This window comes from Dipteris shenzhenensis, chromosome 2, assembly GCF_047967505.1.
Source record: "Dipteris shenzhenensis isolate YYH24624 ecotype China chromosome 2, Dip_SZ_1.0, whole genome shotgun sequence".
In the NCBI taxonomy this organism is placed as follows: Eukaryota; Viridiplantae; Streptophyta; class Polypodiopsida; order Gleicheniales; family Dipteridaceae; genus Dipteris; species Dipteris shenzhenensis.
In genome coordinates this window covers 41,417,944-41,439,064 of record NC_141597.1, presented here as the reverse complement: position 1 = coordinate 41,439,064, position 21,121 = coordinate 41,417,944, and the positions used below count along the sequence as shown (strand labels likewise).

General features: G+C 42.9%; 1 protein-coding gene across 1 annotated transcript in view; it reads left to right on the top strand.

The window, feature by feature from the left end:
• Window positions 1-20,792, top strand: part of LOC147904766 (ARM repeat superfamily protein) — a 141,228-nt gene extending 120,436 nt beyond the window's left edge. Inside the window, exons 14-17 of the mRNA XM_087388274.1 lie at window positions 19,521-19,568; window positions 19,670-19,784; window positions 19,931-20,028; window positions 20,174-20,792. Coding sequence (XP_087244400.1) covers window positions 19,521-19,568; window positions 19,670-19,784; window positions 19,931-20,028; window positions 20,174-20,260 — 348 coding nt within the window. The 3' untranslated portion in view covers window positions 20,261-20,792. The remainder of the gene's footprint in view (window positions 1-19,520; window positions 19,569-19,669; window positions 19,785-19,930; window positions 20,029-20,173) is intronic.
• Window positions 20,793-21,121: the final 329 nt, after the last annotated feature.

Genomic DNA, 21,121 nt, shown 5'->3' with positions numbered 1-21,121 from the left:
TTAATTTGTGTTAGATTAGTATATACATACTTGCTTTAGATTAAATTGTAGGAACAAAGTGGAGACAGGTTGTGAACACAAGTGAGCAAGAGTGCACACACAAGAAAGCTCCAAATAGCCCCCTGACCAATCTGAGTCGGTGAAACCACTCAGCTCTAGATCACAATTTGAAGCATAATGCAAGCCAAGAGAGAGAGTGCCATGGACATATCTGAGAACCCTCTTTGTTGCATTCCAATGTGTGATCGTGGGACAATGCATGAACTAGCTCAAAAGCCCTGTGGCATAGGCAATATCAGGCCATGTGGAGCATAGATATATCAAACTGCCAACCAACTGCTTGTACAAAGTGCCATCAAACTTTTCAGCAGTATCATGCTTACTCAGCTTAAGTCCCTTTTCCAATGGAGTAGCCACAGGCTTACAGTTCTTCATTTTAAATTTATGCAACAACCCCTTCGAATACTTTGTCTGTGACATAGAGATCCCATCATGGGTCTACCAAAACTCAATGCCAAGACAATAATGCAATAGGCCCAAATCTGTCATGTCAAAGTTGTGGCATAAAGCAGACTGCACTGTTGTAATTTGCTGCAAATCACTGCCAGTGAGTATGATGTCATTCACATATAGTACCAACATGACCAATTCTGATTTTTGCTGCAGAACATATAGATTTGGCTCTGTATGAGTGTTTACGAAGCCCTGGGACAGCAAAAATTGATGTATCTTCTGATACCAGGTACGAGGTGCTTGCTTCAGCCCATATAGAGCCTTCCTAAGCTTGCATACCTTGTGCTCTTGTAGGTATGTGCTCTTGTCCCTTCACCTCAAAACCTTGGGGCTGATGTACATAGACCTCCTCTTTAAGATCTCCATTGAGGAAAGCGGTCTTGACATCCATCTGGTACACTGACCAACCATAAAACGCAGCAAGAGAGATGATAGAACGAATGGTGGTCATCTTGGCCACTGGAGCAAAAGTCTCCTCATAATATATCCCCTCCTCTTGTGCATACCCCTTGGCAACCAAACGGGCTTTGTATTTCTCAACTGTGCCATCTGAATGGTATTTCACCTTATAAATCCATTTCGTGCAGCCACATTTTTCCCAATGGGTGCATCAACCAAGTCCCATGTGGCATTCTTCTCAATGGATTTAATCTCAGCTTCCATAGCTTTCTGCCATGCCGGATTATGCTGAGGCTCTGAGGCTCATTTTTAGCTTCCATCACTGATTTTCTGAGTGCTGGCCCTGGTTTTCCCCAAAGTAGGCTATCCTTAGCATCTTGAATGGTCAACCTTACCCAACGTGGAATAGATTTCTCTGCTGTACCACTCAGTGCTGCATCAACATCTTTAGTGGCCTCACGACGTTGATAATGCCTCGAAACATGAGGCTGTCTATTCTCATTAATTGGCTGCAAATCTGAAACATTTGAGGGAGAATCATCCTCAACATGTGGATTTGAGGGAGAGCCATCCTCAACATGTGGCAAGCCATTTGAACTATGAGAAGTAGAAGGGGAAGCATCAAGAGACTCCATCTCATCATCCTTAAACTAGATGATGTCCAAAGGGGTGTCATCGTATGGTGGCAAGTCTGCACTAGTGGGCTGCATGCACTCATTCTTAGCAAAGAGGACATCTCTACTGATTATTATCTTCCTGGTAGCGGGATTATAAAGCCTAAATCCCCTGCTTTTAGTGCTATATCCCACGAAAATGCATTTGACACTCTTGTCATCAAGCTTTGTCTGATGTGCATCTGGAACCAAAGCATGTGTCACTGAGCCATAAACTCTGAAATGACTAACCTTTGGCTTAAAGCCATACAAAGCCTCAAATGGAGTCACATTACCCAAAGCTTTGGTAGGGCATCTGTTCTGAATATAAGTGGCTGTCACAATTGCTTCTCCCCAAAAAGCCTTTGAGACTCTCTTGAATTTCAGCATGCATCTCGTCATTTTCATGAGAGTACGATTCTTCCTCTCAGGGAGTGGATTTTGTTGTGGTGTGTAAGGGCATGTCAAGTGATGTTTAATCCCATGTTGCTTCAAAAATCCCTGGAATGCATGTGACATGTACTCTCTCCCTCTATCTGAGTTGAGTGTTCCAATTCTAGAATTGGTTTGGTTCTCAGTCATAGCTTTGAACTCCTGAAACCAATAGAACACCTCAGATTTTTCCTTCATGAGAAAAAGCCATGTGAACCTAGAGAAGTCATCTATAAAGATCACAAAGTACCTTGCTCCTCTATCCCTGGGAATAGTCATGGGGCCACATACATCACTGTGCACTACCTGCAACACTCTGGTTGCCTTGACCCAATTCTTGCCTTGTTTACTGAATGGCAAGCGATGCAATTTGCCAAGTGCACACCCCTCACACACTTCATTTGCTGGTTGCTGTAATTTTGGCATTCCCTGAGTCATATTATTGTTGTACAAGTAGGACAATGCCCTGTGATGGACATGTCTTAACGTGGCATGCCATAAATCAGCCTGGGAAGTGTTTGCTACAGCCAATATCCTCTGATGATATTGCCAGGATCACTAATCTACGTGATCAGCTCGCAAGTATTGATGAGGAAATATAAGACAAGAAGCTCGTCTCTAACACCCTCAATAGCTTAGCGCCCTCATATGGCACATTTGTCACGTCATTGACTATTGTTCTCAAGGCAGCCCCCACCCTCGTTCGATGAGTTAGTTGGGCTTTTGTTACAGGAAGAGGAGAGATGCTCAAATTTTGCCAAAGCCTCTCGTCAGGGTGAGCAAGCGCTTGCCATGGGTGGAAAGGGCAAATTTCAAAAAAAGTTTGAGCCAAAACACAGCCATACAACTCAGCCCAAGGAGGGGAATGCAAGCAGTTCAAGCAAAAATCAGAAAAAGGGCAAATGCAATTATTGCAAGAAGCGAAGGCATTACATCGCAGAGTGTCAGAAAAGAATTGCCAATGAAAAGAAGAGGCAAAGGGAGAGCTCTAGCAGTAATTTTGTTGCCCCCACTGAAAGTCGTGCTTTAGATGTACATGGTGAAGCTCATCTTGCCCAAGGTGATAGAGATTTTGTGTTTGCTGCATTTAGTGAGAAGATGGATGCCAGGGGGGATTTGAATGCTGAAAATCAATCAAGGGATGCTTCCCTTGTTGCAAGTGACACATGGTATATTAACAGTGGTGCTACTAAGCACATGACTCCTCGCCACTACTAAATGTAGGAACAAAGTGGAGACAGGTTATGAACACAAGTGAGCAAGAGTGCACACACAAGAAAGCTCCAATAGAAATGTTCAAATGAAACAATACAAGTACTTGGTATATATAGTACCCAAGTACTATTGGTCAACCATAGGGTTGACTTTATGCCTACAACACCATATCTTTGCAATCTCTTACATAAATTTATATTTGTCTCCATCTATTCGTTTCAATTTTCTTAGAGGTGCATGCATTTATTTTAAAAGTCATTAATTCATTTCTCATATTTATTAACATTTATTCATGTAATGCATTACTTTTATTTATTTTCAATTTGATAATATATGTGTCTATCTTATTGTCTAAGGGTGTGGAATACCCCCCTTAACTAAATCTTTGTTTTTTTAAAATTGTTTTAAAGCCTTTGTTCAGGGTGTGGACTACCCCCTTGGATTTTTTCTCTAATTGAAAATTTCCCACAGCCCCACGATCCTGCATGGTTAGGCGCTTTCAGGAGATGCAGTTCCCAAGAGTCTTGATATGAGGGGTGATAGTTTGTATGAGTCAATCAAAGGGAGAGTACGCGCTCCTGAAGGCTGTCAAAATGCGTCGAGAGCACGATAGGAGTGAAGCAGGGATGCCCCTCACTGACACTATTTGGGCTCTATATTGATGAGGGTCTATGTTGGCATCTATCTGATGCGATGACATAGAGAGCTCCCATTGCACCAGATCAGACAATAGGAGGAGACAGTATCTTGGGAGAGAGATATGGATTGAACTCGGAGACACGTCATAGACTTCTACGCATTCAAATGTGTCCTAGGACATAGTAGAGAAGAGAAGGAGAAGGTAGGGGGTCAGTGGGATGAGACAACGACAAGGGGATATGCAGCCAGAGACACATGCACCACCCATGATGCAGAGATGGACCAGAGCACGCACGATGGAGGTTCAACCCATCATAGCTCTACTCAGAGGGGATCGCCCGAGCAAAGGCGTCATTCTCTAGCACCCTCTCATATGGGGCTTGTATGACAGACTATATCCTTTGGTGATGCTTTCCCTATTTTAGGGATTACACGTTTCCTCTTTTGCTATTGTGGACATGGAGTGGACAGATTCCTAATCAAGGTGGTCACAGCAGGTAAGGGACTTAACAGGCTACCGATTGACAGCTGGTTGGAGCAGATCAGACAAGATGGTATCTACTGCTGATGCTCAAAACATTTCGTGGAAACTTTTGCGTCTCTGGTAGCTTGGCCAGTTGGTGCATTTGGAAGGCTCATTGTTCTCATGCTACTGACCCTTGTCTCAACATGTCCTCTAAATACCTGGGACACATTAGCTGTCATCTGGTCTGACCTTATTCATTCACCCGAAGGGGAATGGGATCATTGTCACCGTGACTCTAATGTGGGCCACTATGGCCGCTTTTGCAGTTATCAGAAGAGGAATTTGTATTATCACCGCTGCATTAAGCCTGGATTGGTACTTGCCCCCAGTTCAGTTATTCATAAGCTAGTCCATGTATGTCTGTCTGTCCCTCTGTCTATCTGTGTATCATGGATATACGTATATATATATATAGATAGATAGACACACACATACACACACACAATTTTTTTTTTTGGTGAAACCAAGATACTTATATTATGAAACATTCATTTACATCTGGGCAGAGCTCAAAAGAGAGCCCAAGCCCTATCCATCAGAAGCAGTAAAAGAAAAGCTGAATACAAGAAACATCCAAATCTTCCTCATGTAAGGCATCATATAAAGACTGCCGCAATGAGGCTCGGAAGAACTCATATGGATGCTGAAGGGGAGAATTCAGATATGCTTGATTGCGCTGCAGCCAGAGGGTCCATAAGGCCCAGTATCTGATCCAGTGGAAGAAAAGAGAATATTGTGACAAAGAAGCTGATAGTTTGCCATACATCCAGAAAAACCTGTAGAACCTGTGTGTTGGAAATCTGAGAGATAAGAAATAGGAGATTCTGTCTAGAAGGTCTCTGGAATATGAACAAAACCACAGTAAATGCGGAATACTCTCAGATGAAAGGTGACATCTTGGACAAAGAGGTGAAGCTATCCGTCTTTGAGCCAATTTCACCCCTACTGGAAGAATACCAACAACACACACACACACCTTTTTTTTTTTTTTTGGTGAAACCAAGATACTTATATTATGAAACATTCATTTACATCTGGGCAGAGCTCAAAAGAGAGCCAAAGCCCTATCCATCAGAAGCAGTAAAAGAAAAGCTGAATACAAGAAACATCCAAATCTTCCTCATGTAAGGCATCATATAAAGACTGCCGCAATGGGGCTCGGAAGAACTCATATGGATGCTGAAGGGGAGAATTCAGATATGCTTGATTGCGCTGCAGCCAGAGGGTCCATAAGGCCCAGTATCTGATTGAGTGGAAGAAAAGAGAATACTGTGACAAAGAAGCTGATAGTTTGCCATACATTCAGAAAAACGTGTAGAACCTGTGTGCTGGAAATCTGAGAGATAAGAAATAGGAGATTCTGTCTAGAAGGTCTCTGGAATATGAACAAAACCACAGTAAATGCGGAATACTCTCAGATGAAAGGTGATATCTTGGACAAAGAGGTGAAGCTATCCGTCTTTGAGCCAATTTCACCCCTACTGGAAGAATACCAACAATACATCTCCATAAAAAGAGTCGTTGTTTCAATGGCATTTTCAACTTCCATATCAATTGCAATTTTCCTTTCCACCAGACACACACACACACTTTTTTTTGTGGGAAGAAATCTTTTATTGCTGTAAAATAATTACATTCATAGTTACTTCAAAAACGAAGTAGCTACTACTCAACTAAAGATCTCAGTATAAGCTGTATACACATCCTGATCAATCAAACGAGTCTGAAAACAATCATAGAATGATTGTTGCAGAGAGCGTTTGATAAAAAAGAAAAGATGAAAATAGTGGATCACCCAAGACTCTATGATTTCTGTCCATCCATAAAGTCCATAGGGTCCAATAGCGCATCCATACAAAAAATAAATCAAAACCCTGTCTCTGTGGATGAAAACCAAACAACCAGAAAAATATGTCAAAAGTAACAGTAGGAAATCGCTGTTGAAGCCTCTGTCTGATGAGAGCAACGAGATCAGAAGTATTTGGACAGAACCAAAAAATGTGAAGCACTGATTTAGTAGAGTGCTGGCATCTGTGACAAACAGCTGAAGCAATATGTCTGTGTGCGAGTAACTGTCCGGATGGAAAAATGCCAAGGAGAACTCGCCATAAGAAAAGCTGTTGTCGAAGAGGGACTTTGTAATGCCAAAGGAGACGCAGCCTTTTTCTCCACCACTTCATTGGACGATCCATATGCCAAACAGTATTTGCTCTGTGGGAAATCCAAGGTGCAGGTAATAACACTTTATACAGTGATGACACTGTGATATGTGAGAGCTTCAAAGGACGGGCATATAAGGAAGGAGAGCGTAAAATCCAATCCTCAAGCCGATTCTGAAGTTCCAAATGAGGTACCGGCAAGTACGGTTGGAGCATTGCTGAAATTCTATGCCATAAAGGACGATAATGAGCTCCCAAGCCATATTTGCGAGCAGCCATAGAAAAAGATAAAATTGTGCCATCATCCTGAAGTACATCCGCCACAGATGAAATGCCTTTGAAGGAGAGAAAATAAGAACGTCGGGGTTCTTGTATGGCCAAAGGAGGGTGAAATACTTTAGACCAAAAAATATTCTCTACCCTTAAAGAGTTGCCCGAGAGAGAGTCCCTGCCATGCCATTCCAAGTGGGATAGAATGTGTCTCCAATCAAGAAGCAGACGAGAGACAAAAGGGCATCCTCTGATCTTGCCTTGGATAGAGCCAAATAAAAAATCCCACTGAGTAGGCTGCCAATTCCCAAAGGCAGATGTATGAAGATGTAATAAGAGAGAGCGGATCATGAAAGCCCAAGGCTGATCTCCTTGCATAAACTGTATCATCATTTTCCCTCTGTGAGCAAGTAAATGCATTTGAATATTGAGAATGTTCAGACCCCCGTGCATCTTTGGAGAACAGAGATGATGCATAGAGAGTAATCTGAGACTTTTCTTGCCATGTTTTGAACGCCAGAAAATTTCCATGATAGCTGACATAAATGAAACCAGATCTGCCTTAGTGAACATAGTGAGAGGCAGATAAAATTGTATGTATGCTATCAAAATGGATTGTGTAATTCGCAAACGAACATGTAATGGCCAAGTTGCAAGCTTCCAATATTCAAGTTTTGCCCTTAACTTTACTAGCACCCAATCAGTTTGTTGTGAACGGGTGAGTCCCCAGCCTAGAGGATAACCAAGATGTCGAATGAATTGAGAAGCGGGGACAATTTCCCCAGGCCACATAAGGTTGTGCCATTCCTGTGCATGTAACGGCAGCAATTTTGATTTCTGAAAATTTACCCGAAGGCCAGCAGCCAATCCATATGTAGAAAGAGCATGCATAATCATGGACAGATCAGCCCGAGTATTTTTTGGAGTAAAGAATGAATCATCAGCATATGCCTGAGCAATCATGCTATGACTGCCAAGAATCTCCAAACCGTGCAACTGGTCAGTGTCCAAGAGGTGATCCAGATATTGAAGCAGTGGATGAGTGGCTATGGCAAAAAGTAAAGCACTCAGGGGACATCCTTGCCTGACAGAACAAGCAAGAGTCCAGGATGGAGAAATATCTCCTGAAAGTATGCAGGCAGCTTCACTATCTTGATATAGCCAAGTGATGAGTTGCTGCATTTTTGTGCCAAAACCCAATGCCTGCATAGTCGATGAAATAAAATCCCACTGAACAGTATCAAAGGCTTTGGCAATATCAACTTGCAATAACAAAACATCCTGCTGTGTGTATTTGGCATATTCAATTCCAATGTAGGCATTAGCAATGTTATCTGTGATATGCCTACGCGGGACAAAGCCATATTGAGCAGGATGCAACCCATCATGTAAAAACCCCTTTAGCCGATTAACAATCATTTTGGTAGTGACTTTGTAAATTACGGGCATAAGAATAATAGGTCTCCAGTCTGCCAAAGACTCACAAATTTGTTTTTTGGAAACTCTAAATTCTTTGCCAAAGGATTATTTGTCTTTTCATACTTCTCGGAATTTGTCCACTTCAGATAATAGGTTAGTTAGACTAACTGGAATTATCCTAGTTTAAACCCCTCAGTTGGACTTACTCTCTTCCATGTGTCCGGCATTTTCTGATTTTACCACGCAGCATTCACCATATATAGCAATGAATGCTTCAAAATAGGCCAATATTCTAGAAAAAACTCGACTGTTAAACCATCCCATCCTGGGGATTTCCATCTGCCACATGATTTGATCGCATCTGACAGTTCCCTCTCAGTAAAGGGTTCCTCCAATTCCAAAGCTTGAGTAGGGGAAATGATAGGAGAAACATGTTGCAACAGTAAATTTCGTGCAAGCAAAATCTGTTGCGAGGGAGGAGCTGCAGAGCCAAATTGCTGAGAGAAATGATGCACACAAACAGAAGCAAGTTGTGACCGTGAAGTAGTCCATGATCCATCAGGCATAAGCACTCTGCAAATTTCTGTTTTGATTCTCCTCTGATGTAAACTTTTGAAAAATTCTTTGGAAGAGCAACCTTTATCTGTAAAGGCTCTTTGTCTTGCTCTAGTCTCCCATTTTGCGAGTTTCCTGTGATCATTTAGTTTAAGACAATGTCTGGCCTGGCATAGTGTTGTTTGCTCATGCATGGACAACAAACGATGATGCCTGAGTTCAGTGAGGTCTTGACAAGTGGATTTGGCCTGAGCAATGGTTTCCCTCAGAGTCTTCATGTAAGACTTGCCATAAGCTCTAATCACAACTTGCATTTTAGAAATAAAAGAATCCCAGGCACCATCAACATGAATATGGCTGCTAGAGGAAAGACAATGAGCTGCTTCAGTAACCATTGCCTTGAAATCAGCATGGTGCAAATAACTATTGTTTATGATTAGATGTCTCCTTTGTGGCAATCTATCATCTGGCATATTATGAAAAGAGAACCGCAATTATAGTGGTGCATGGTCTGAATGCACAAAGGCATAGTCAATCCACATTTTGCATGTAAAATCCCCATTTTGTTGGGGAGCGGCACTATACCATCGATCCAGACGTGCCTGACAAGCGGAAAGAGAGCATTATGTTGAAAAGTGTAGCCTGGTGACAAAGGCTGCAATTCCTTCCAAAGGTCAACCAGATCCAGATGCACAAGTAGTTGAGACCATGCATGCCTTTCAGGAGATAACATATGGTCATGTCTGGAGGTGTTGTCTCCCTATTGTGGAGCATTATTGAAATCCCCACATATGTAGGCATGATATCTCCACGGATATTGTTGCATGGCATCCCAAATTGCAGTTCTTTCTCTAGAGGACTGAGGTGCATAAACTGAAGCAAATTCAAACACCTCTCCTCTAATAATGCATTGGAGAACAAGCCATCTGCCTTTGTTGTCATTTAAAGCAATGACTGGTTGAAGCTCATGTTTGATCAGAAGGACAACCCCTGAGAAAGAGTGCTCCCCAGCATAGAAAATATCATATCCACAGTAGTGTCCTGTCTTGCCTGCATAAATATGTTGGTTGTGTTCTTGTAATGCCACTATGTCAGGCTGAAATCTGTTGATGTACAGCCACACAGATTTCCATTTCCTACTGTCACACATGCCCTGGACATTGAGTGTAAAACAGGTGATGTGAGCAGTCATATGTACAGGTATTTATAGTAATGTAACAACTATGTACAGCAGCAAAATTTATGAGGTCAGCCTTGCATTTCTATCTCAGGGTCGAGGCCTCGCCCGTGAGAAGAAGTAGCCACCTGAGAAGTAGACAGCAAAGTAGCAACCTCTTCTTCAGGGAAGAGTGTTCTGCTGGCTGTTACTGCAGCCCATGTAATCCCAATTCCTGTATTTGTCTCTGGGGTATTTCCGCTAGAAGATGCACCATTCCAAGTGCGGGGGGGTGGAATTCTTCGAGCAGAAATAACTTTTCTTGGACTTTGCCAGCCATCAGTTGAAGGTTGCTGTCCTTTGGTCGAGGATTGAATAGCAGGAGGTGAATGTGAAGTGAGATTCCCATTGGGAGCCACTGGAGCTTTGCCTTTATCCTGACTCCCAGAAGGCTGTCTACTGCTTTTATTTTTGTTGGCAACTGGAGTAGGAGCATCTTTGGTAGGCATGTGAACTGGCAAAGTGGTACGAGGCATTTTATGCTGATTCATTGGACACTGTGAAGCCATGTGTCCAACTTTTGCACTCAAAACAGGCCCCTGCAAATAAACCCCATTTGAGTTTATAAAAAGCACTTCCCATGTTCACATTATTCACCGTGACTGAATAAGAGTCCGGTGTGGGATTATCAGTATCCCAGAGAATGCAAAATCTATTTGAGTTGCCATTTGGCCGTGGTGGGCAGACCACTTTACCTAAAGATGCTGCAATTTTAGGCAAAAGTGAGGCCATACATTGTGGGAAATCAACAACTTCAACCCAAACCGGGCATCTGTGTCGGATTAAAGCCTGAAAGTCCCTTGTGGGAGACCATGGCAATACATGCACCATTTGCTGCTCAAAAAAGAGAGGTGAATGTTCCAAAAGCATTTGTCTGTGTATCTCATCCACCATGATAACCTCAAAAAAGCCCCTGGCTGCATAGTGTACTTTACGAACAAAAGAGCCAGCCAATGTGCGTGTCAGCCAGTTGCCTATCTCTGCAGCAGGTGGCATCCGGCCTGGAAAAAATAATATGACTGCATTCTTGGCATATTCTCTGACTGGATCCACAATTTCATCATTGACCTCAACCATGAGGCCAACTGAAGGAACCGAGTCTTTCCACTCTTTTCTCGTATCTGCAAATCCTTCATGCATGACATCATATACCAGTTGAGCCTTAAGAGTATCATGCATCGGGTCATGCTGACCCTCAACCTGCTTTTGCTTCTTGCAGGGAGCCGAGCGCTCCTTTTGAAACGTTTTTTCATATGAATATTCTGCCATGACTTTGTAAGAAAGGGAGCTTGGGAATGAAGTACCTGTAAAAGGGTAGTGAAAGCCAAAAAAACCAGTCCCAAAGAAATATCCACAGGAAGCCCACAAGAGAGGAGAAGAAGAGTATAGCTAGTAAGGAGATAGCAGAGGGAAAGGTAAGATTTTGGCGGAAAACACAGGACTGTTAGGGAAGACACTGGAGCAAAAAAACCCCAAAACTTGTACGGCAAGAGGTACTAGACTGTACGGACGACGATGAGCTGTGCTGAAGTATATATGGGCTGCACGGGGGGGAGGCTGACTGTACGGGAATACTGAGTTGGTACGGAATCGTACAGACGTACGGACGCCGTACGGCGACCGTACAGATGTACGGACGAGGCTGCGCAGGGTTCCTCGCGAGGACGATATACAAAACGGCGTACACCTCACTGAAATCACACAAACATACCACGAACAGTGCACACACACCGAGGGGACTGTACAATAGGTACGGAAGAGCAGCAGCAGATGCGAGCCTATATGGAACAGCTGAGGCGGGTTGGAACCTGTACGGAACAGCCGTACGACCTGTACGGGTAGCCGTATAGGTGGTATGGGAGACTGCAAAGGTTGCGACGGTGGCTGGAGGGCACCGGACTCTGACAAGGTCGCGGGGATGGCACGGTTGTGCTCCTCAGCTCCTGCGCTCTCTCTCTCACACACACACACACACACACACACATGCGTGTGTGTGTGTGTGTGTGTGTGTGTGTGTGTGTGTATAGATGCAGCATCTTTAGGTAAAGTGGTTTGCCCACCACGGCCCAATGGCAACTCAAACAGATTTTGCATTCTTTGGGATACTGATAATCCCACACCGGACTCTTATTCGGTCACGGTGAATAATGTGAACATGGGCAGTGCTTTTTATAAACTCAAATGGGGTTTATTTGCAGGGGCTTGTTTTGAATGCAAAAAGTTTGGACACATGGCTTCACAGTGTCCACTGAACCTACATAAAATGCCTCATGTCACCTTGCCAGTCCACATGCCCACTAAAGATGCTCCTACTCCAGTTGCAAACAAAAACAAAAGCAGTAGACAGCATTCTGGGAGTCAGGATAAAGGCAAAGATTCAGTAGCTACCAATGCGAATCTCACTTCACATTCACCTCCTGCTACTCAATCCTTGTCCAAAGGAAAGCAACCTTCAACTGATGGCTGGCAGAGCCCAAGAAAGGTTATTTCTGCTCGAAGAATCCCACCCCCTCGCACTTGGAATGGTGCCTCTTCTAGCAGAAACACCCCAGAGATCAATACAGGAATTGGGATTACATGGGCTGCAGTAACAGCCAGCAGAACACTCTTCCCTGAAGAATAGGTTGCTGCTTTGCTGTCTTCTTCTCAGGCGACTACTTCTTCTCAGGGGCGAGGCCTCGACCCTGAGATAGAAATGCAAGGCTGTGTTGGAATATGAAAAAGAACTAGAACTAGAAACTGGAAATGGAAATGAAATGACAAGACTAGAAGACAAGAAATACCTTGAGAAAAGTGTAGACAAGACACAAGCTAGACTGATAGATTAGAATGATGTGACCCATTGAATATATGGGCCAAAGTACAAGACATAATGCAAGAGTGTTTATGGGATAATTGTAGAAGTGCCACATGGCACACACTCAAGACATAAAGACTAGACTTAGACTTAGACTAGGAAATAGTACACTTAGTGTGCACTTATCTCCAACACCCTCCTTAAGTGGACACTAGGAGTAAGACAGAAAGACAAGACTAGAGGACAGACATAAAGACTGATAGACTGAGAGACAAGATAGAAGACATGACAGACAAAAGATCCTGAGACACCCCTCCTCAAGTGATATCCTCATATGGGTCCACAAGGGTAGGGACAAGATGGATCTAAAACAAGACACGGTCAGATTGATAGACAGATAGACAGACAGACAAGACTAGATAGACAGAAGACTGACTGTAGATAGAAAGACCAAGACACTAGAACCCCTTGACCTACATCATCGGTGGTCAAGGTGGTAGACAAAACATAGAAGTAATCAGAAAGCCCACTTTTCATCATGTAAGGAAGGAACAGCAGGATCAGCTGATGGAGATGTTGCAGCAACATGGGCTGAGGTAGATGCAGGAGCTGATGTAGAGGTTTTGGAGTAGCAGTCCCTCTCCCGGTGATTATCACGGCCACAAATGGTGCATGGATGAGCCTTGAAACAGTCCTTCTCCACATGATTAGTCTTGCCACAATGGGTGCAAGGCTTTCTTACCTTAGAACTGCCTTTCTTTGCTAAAAATGCAGTGTCAGTTACCTTGCGTTGTTGAGTTCTTTCTTCCTCTTGGAGAGCATTGATGATTCCCTCAAGAGAAGGATTATTATGATACTTGAAGGTAGTGACAAGAGTAGCATAGGAGTCAGGTAAGCTTTTGAGAAGCACAGCAATAGCAATATCTTCGGAGATGGGAGACTTGACTGACGCAAGCTGAACCATAAGACTGCGAAGATAATTGACATGAGAGGCTATAGTAGCTCCTTCCTGCATATGTAGATCAAAAAATGAGATCATAAGTGCAATCTTAGAGTTTTTAGATCGGGCTCCAAAAAGAGTGTCCAAAGTGATCCATGCTTGAGGAGCAGACTGTATGTCGGAGATGTGATGAATGTAATCATCTCCAAGGCCGAGCAATATGATAGCATAGGCTTTGTCGTTCTTGGCAGCAACAACTTGCTCAGATGGACCTTCGGGAGCATCACGGTGAACAATGTCCCAAAGGCCTTCTTTCATAAGATGGCTATTGATTTTGATCTGCCAAGTATGAAAGTTGGACCCATTGAATTTGTCGATAGATATGAGAGAATGAGAGGAAGATGCCATGTGGGAAGGTCTTACCTCTTGCTAGGATGCAAGGGCAGTGTCTATTCCCTTACAATATTGCAGAAAATAAATGAGAGGAAGAGATCCCAGAAGCCGGTTCTCTCACCACTTTGTCAGGGCCATAGCATATGACAGCCCATCGAAGTAGGAGGAACCAGCAAAAAAGGAGACTGTTCAGCAAACTGAAAGAGGCAGATGAAGTCGAAGAAGTCTTCAGCCTGTACAGGTACGGATTCCGTACAGTCGTACGGACTGTACGGATGTACGGACGATGGTGCAGAGTACTGACGACGGAGTACGGACGAGGACGAACGAAGTACGGCGGCGTACAGCGGCGGTCGTACGGAGAGCAGAGATGGATGCTGCGCAGATTTGTCGGTGGCAGCAGATCTGGCGCTCAGATCTGGCTGAGTGACAGCAGGAGCGGAAGCTACAGCAGCGCCAGATCTGCGCAGATCTGACGTGCAGATCTGGTAGAGAATGGAACTGCGCAACAGATCTAGCAGCGCAATGGCGTGCAGATCTGGCGCGCAGATCTGGAAGAGAGATGGCGGGCAGATTTACAGCGGCAGCAGGGACGGCAGCAGCGTGGAGAAGACGGGCAGAAGAGGAAGATGGCGACCAGCTGAGCGGGGGAGAAATCTGAGAAGAGGCAGCTATGGCTACAGCAGACTGAGGGGGGAGAAGAGGGATCAATCTAGCTCTGATACCATGTTGGAATATGAAAAAGAACTAGAACTAGAAACTGGAAATGGAAATGAAATGACAAGACTAGAAGACAAGAAATACCTTGAGAAAAGTGTAGACAAGACACAAGCTAGACTGATAGATTAGAATGATGTGACCCATTGAATATATGGGCCAAAGTACAAGACATAATGCAAGAGTGTTTATGGGATAATTGTAGAAGTGCCACATGGCACACACTCAAGACATAAAGACTAGACTTAGACTTAGACTAGGAAATAGTACACTTAGTGTGCACTTATCTCCAACAGGCTGACCTCATGCATTTTGCTGCTGTACATAGTTGTTACATTACTATAAATATCTGTATATATGACTGCTCACATCACCTGTTTTACACTCAATGTCCAGGGCATGTGTGACAGTAGGAAATGGAAATCTGTGTGGTTGTACATCAACAGATTTCAACCTGACATAGTGGCATTACAAGAGCACAACCAACATATTTATGCAGGCAAGACATGACACTACTGTGGGTATGACATTTTCTATGCTGGGGAGCACTCTTTCTCAGGGGTTGTCCTTCTGATCAAACATGAGCTTCAACCAGTCATTGCAATAAATGACAACAAAGGCAGATGGCTTGTTCTCCAATGCATTATTAGAGGAGAGGTGTTTGAATTTGCTTCAGTTTATGCACCTCAGTCATCTTGAGACAGAACTGTAATTTGGCATTCTATGCAACAATACCCGTGGAGATCTCATGCCTACATATGTGGGGATTTCAATAATGCTCCACAACAGGGAGACAACACTTCCAGCCACGATCATATGTTAGCTCCTGAAAGGCATGCCTGGTCTCAACTACTCTTGCATTTGGATCTAGTGGACCTTTGGAAGGAATTGCAGCCTTTGTCACCGGGCTATACTTTTCAACATAATGCTCTTTCCGCTTATAAGGCACGATTGGATCGCTGGTATAGTGTTGCTCCCCAACAAAATGGGGATTTCGCATGCAAAATGTGGATTGACTACGCCTTTGTGCATTCAGACCATGCACCACTATGGCTGCGGTTACCTTTTCATAAGATGCCAGATGATAGATTGCCACAAAGGCGACATTTAATCATCAACAACAGTTATTTGCAACATGCTGAATTTAAGGCAATGGTCACTGAAGCAGCTCATTGTCTCTCATCAAGCAGCCATCTTCATGCTGATGATGCCTGGGCTTCTTTTATTTCTAAAATGCAAATGGTGAGATTAGAGTTTATGGCAAGTCTTACATGAAGACTCTGAGGGAAACCATTGCTCAGGCCAAGTCTACTTGTCAAGACCTCACTGAACTCAGTCATCATCGTTTGCTGTCCATGCATGAGCAAACCACATTATGTCAGGCAAGACTTTGTCTTAAACTAAATGATCACAGGAAACTGGCAAAATGGGAGACTAGAGCAAGACAAAGAGCCTTCACAGATAAAGGTTGCTCTTCCAAAGAATTTTTCAAGAGTTTGCATCAGAGGAGAATCAAAACAGAAATTTGCAGAGTGCTTATGCCTGATGGATCATGGACTACTTCACGGTCACAGCTTGCCTCTGTTTGTGTGCATCACTTCTCTCAGCAATTTGGCTCTGCAGCTCCTCCCTCGCAACAGGTTTTGCTTGCACGAAATTTACTGTTGAAAAATGTTTCTCCAATCATTTCCCCTACTCAAGCTTTGGAATTGGAAGAACCCTTTACTGAGAGGGAACTGTCAGATGCCATCAAATCATGTGGCAGATGGAAATCCCCTGGATGGGATGGTTTGACAGTCGAGTTTTTTCTAGCATACTGGCCCATTTTGAAGCATCCATTACTATCTATGGTGAATGCTGCATGGCAACATCAGAAAATGCCAAACACATGGAAGAGAGGTCTTGTTAAACTCCTTCCTAAAAAACAAATTTGTGAGTCTTTGGCAGACTGGAGACCTATCACTCTTATGCCTGTAATATACAAAGTCACTACCAAAATGATTGTTGCTCGGCTAAAGGGGTTTTTACATGATGGGTTGCATCCTGCGCAATATGGCTTTGTCCCGCGTAGGCATATCACCGATAACATTGCTAATGCCTACATTGGAATTGAATATGCCAAATACACACAGCAGGATGTTCTGTTATTGCAAGTTGATATTGCCAAAGCTTTTGATACAGTTCAGTGGGATTTCATTTCATCGGCTATGCAGGCTTTGGGTTTTGGCACAAAAATGCAGCAACTCATCAATTGGCTCTATCAAGATAGTGAAGCTGCCTGCATACTTTCAGGAGATATTTCTCCATCCTGGACTCTTGCTTGCTCTGTCAGACAAGGATGCCCACTGAGTGCTTTACTTTTTGCCATAGCCACTCATCCACTGCTTCAATATATGGATCACCTCTTGGACACGGACCAGCTGCACGGTTTGGAGATCCATGGCAGTCGCAGCAGGATTGCTCAAGCATATGCCGATGATTCTTTCTTTACTCCAAAAAATACTCGGGCTGATATGTCCATGATTATGCATGCTCTTTCTACATATGGATTGGCTGCTGGCCTTCGGGTAAATTTTCAAAAATCAAAATTGTTGCCCTTACATTCACAGGACTGGCATAACCTTTTGTGGCCTGGGGAAATTGTTCCTGCTTCTCAATTCATTCGACATCTTGGTTATCCTTTAGGATGGGGACTCACCCGTTCACAACAAACTGATTGGGTGCTAGTAAAGTTGAGGGCAAAACTTCAATATTGGAAGCTTGCAACTTGGCCATTACATGTTCGTCTGCGAATTACACAATCCATTTTGATAGCATACATACAATTTTATCTGCCTCTCACTATGTTTACTAAGGCAGATTTGGTTTCATTTATGTCAGCTATCATGGAAATTTTCTGGCGTTCAAAACATGGCAAGAAAAGTCTCAGATTACTCTCCATGCATCGTCTCTGTTCTCCAAAGATGCACGGGGGTCCGAACATTCTCAATATTCAAATGCATTTACTTGCTCACAGGGGGAAAATGATGATGCAATTTATACAAGGAGATCAGCCTTGGGCTTTTATGATTCGCTCTCTCTTATTACATCTTCATACATCTGCTTTTGGAAATTGGCAGCCTACTCAATGGGATTTTTTATTTGGCTCTATCCAAGGCAAGATCAGAGGATGCCCATTTGTTTCTTCTCTGCTTCTTGATTGGAAACACATTTTATCCCACTTGGAATGGAAAGGCAGGGACTCTCTCTTGGGCAACTCTGAGGGTAGAGAATCTCTTTTGGTCTAAAGTATTCCACCCACCTTTGGCCATACAAGAACCTCGACGTTCTTATTTTCTCTCCTTCAAAGGCATTTCATATGTGGCGGATGTACTTCACGATGATGGCACAATTCTATCTTTTTCTTTTGCTGCTCGCAAATACGGCTTGGGAGCTCATTATCGTCCTTTATGGCATAAAATTTCAGCAATGCTCCAACCGTACTTGCCGATACCTCATTTAGAAATACAGCATCGGCTTGAGGATTGGATTTTATGCTCTCCTTCCTCATATGTCCGTCCTTTGAAGCTTTCACATATCACAGTGTCATCATTGTATAGAGTGTTATTACCTCCACCTTGGATTTCCAACAGAGCAAATATTGTTTGGCATATGGATCGTCCAATGAAGTGGTGGAGAAAAAGGCTGCGTCTCCTTTGGCATTACAAAGTCCCTCTTCGACAACAGCTTTTTCTATGGCGAGTTCTCCTTGGCATTTTTCCATCTGGACAGTTACTCGCACACAGACATATTGCTTCAGCTGTTTGTCACAGATGCTCGCACTCTACTGAATCAGTGCTCCACATCTTTTGGTCCTGTCCAAATACTTCTGATTTCATTGCTCTCATCAGACAGAGGCTTCGACAGCGATTTCCTACTGTTACTTTTGGCAGATTTTTCTGGTTGTTTGGATTTCATCCCCAGAGACAGGGTTTTGATTTATTTTTTATATGGGTGCGATATTGGACCCTATGGACTTTATGGATGGATAGAAATCATAGAGTCTTTGGTGATCCACTATTTTCATCCTTTCTTTTTTTCAAACGATCTCTGCAACAATCATTCTACGATTGTTTTCAGACTCGTTTGATTGATCAGGATGTGTATACAGCCTATACTGAGATCTTTTCTTGAGTAGTAGCTACTTCGTTTTTTGAAGCAGCTATGAGTGTAATTATTATATAGAAATAAAAGCTTTCTTCTCACAAAAAAGTGTGTGTGTATAGAATAACTGAACTGGGGGCAACCAAGCATATTCAGTTTAGCTTGTTTTCTACTTAGGTTGCTTTGGTTGTTATTGTTGAGAGGTGTGCAACCAAGCATATTCGGTTTAGTTTGTTTCCTTTGCCTGGCTCTTGTGCCGAGAACCAACACAAAAGTTTGTTCTGTGTGTTCTTTTACTCGATTAAATTTTTTTCCCTTCTAAAGGAAATTAGAGACACAACTTACCGCCCTTGGAAAATTAGAAAACCACTAGTTTAGTGGCAATTTGTGCCAGATGCATGAGAGGAAGGTAACTCCCCGTATTGGCTCCATAATTGTTTATTAGTGCTAGTGCTTGTAAAAATAACTTTTATATTCATATCACATCAGTCTTTTGCATTATGACCTCACACTTTTGTTTCATTGTTTGTGCAGGACTTCATTTTGTGGCTTTTACAACAGACACGTGAAACAAGACTGGCAGTAAGGCCCTTTTATCCATAGTTATTTTTAGTGTTGTTCTTATTACCATATGCAAATCCTCAGCTGTTACTGATTTATAAATTTATTGAAATATTGTTCAGGCGTATAGGCTGATTATACCAATGGTTGCACGGTTGTGGTTTTTACTTGCTGTCTGCTCAAACAAAGATATAATCAATATTTTGACCAATCCTCAAGTCGAGACAACCAAAGAAGGTGAGACAAATCAAACAAGAGAAGTATATGAGTATGGCTATCGGTTGTTGCTGATGGGGTACACATGTTTTTATTACTAATTTTCAAGGCATCTATTATCTTGTTTGGTATTATGATGGTCTGAGTGGGAATAGCTTTCTCTGCAGGAATGGAATGGCGGCATGCATGTTGTGTTGCAGTGAGCAGTTCTTTAGCAACCTCTGGCTACAGAATGGATGCATTTCTGCAGGAGCTCTTAGAAAAGGTAGCTTTATCTTGAATTCCAATCGAGAGTTGAGTTTTTAGGCTGTGTTGAAAAGCTTATGCTGTAGGCCTACAAAGGCTCTTGTTGTTTCTTATATCTGTTTCTTTGTTTTCAACATGACTGAATCTCAAGGTTCTTGCCACAGTTACAGGCTGCTGTCAAAAGAGGACCTTTTCTTACGAGAGAGAAGCCTGAAGCACAACCCCTAGTAGTAACACAGGAACGCTTCTAACTGGAGTTCGGAAGTCATACATGCTGAAGGGAATTCAGCTTTTGAAGACGCCATTACCAAGCATGGCAAATAACTCCCCTACTGATCCGGTAGTGAGCGTTTCGGCAGCAGATATAGGTTTTATGAACGCAGCCATAGAGGTCTGAAACTGTGATGTCCCTAAGCATGATATAGGCATCTATCTCTTTGGACAGCAACGTTTAAGTACATGACATTATTCTTCTAGTCCCCCCCCCTCTTTCCCTTTTCCTTTCCCCTTCAAAAAAAACAAAATCTTGCAATTCAACAGTGCAAAAAGCCTTTGCGTTTCCAACTCGAGGAAAACTATGTCTTGAGACTTATAAATGCTAGGTTCTCCAAAATTGAAAACTGGTTTCCACTTAACACAAGTGTAGAACACTTGGGAATGTGACATGACATGATTCTAGATGTCATATGCAAATATTATTTAAGTTGGGAATGTGACATGGTATGATTTCAGATCTCATATGCAAAGAAGCAGCTAAGTTTGTGGTTAGACCTACTGAACCACACGTGAGTACAAAAATATTTAAGACAAAAAGAAGAAGAAGAAGAAAATGTCCTCATGGCGCTCTTTTTTCCGATAACTCATGGCGCTCTTTTTTCCGATAAGACATGTTGATTTCAACTGACGTGGAAATTTTCTTGCTAGGTTAATGAGAAATAGTTACATTACAAATGATCCATTCTAGGTAAATGGATGGTATTGGGTAACATGAATTTGTTAAAGGTCACTAAGCAGCGTGACTTGAAGGCACCTTTTAGGATGACAAACGGGAGATCCCTTAAGATCGCTCTATTAGGTAAGTCTTAGAAGAAGGGTGGCATCCCTTTGTCTAT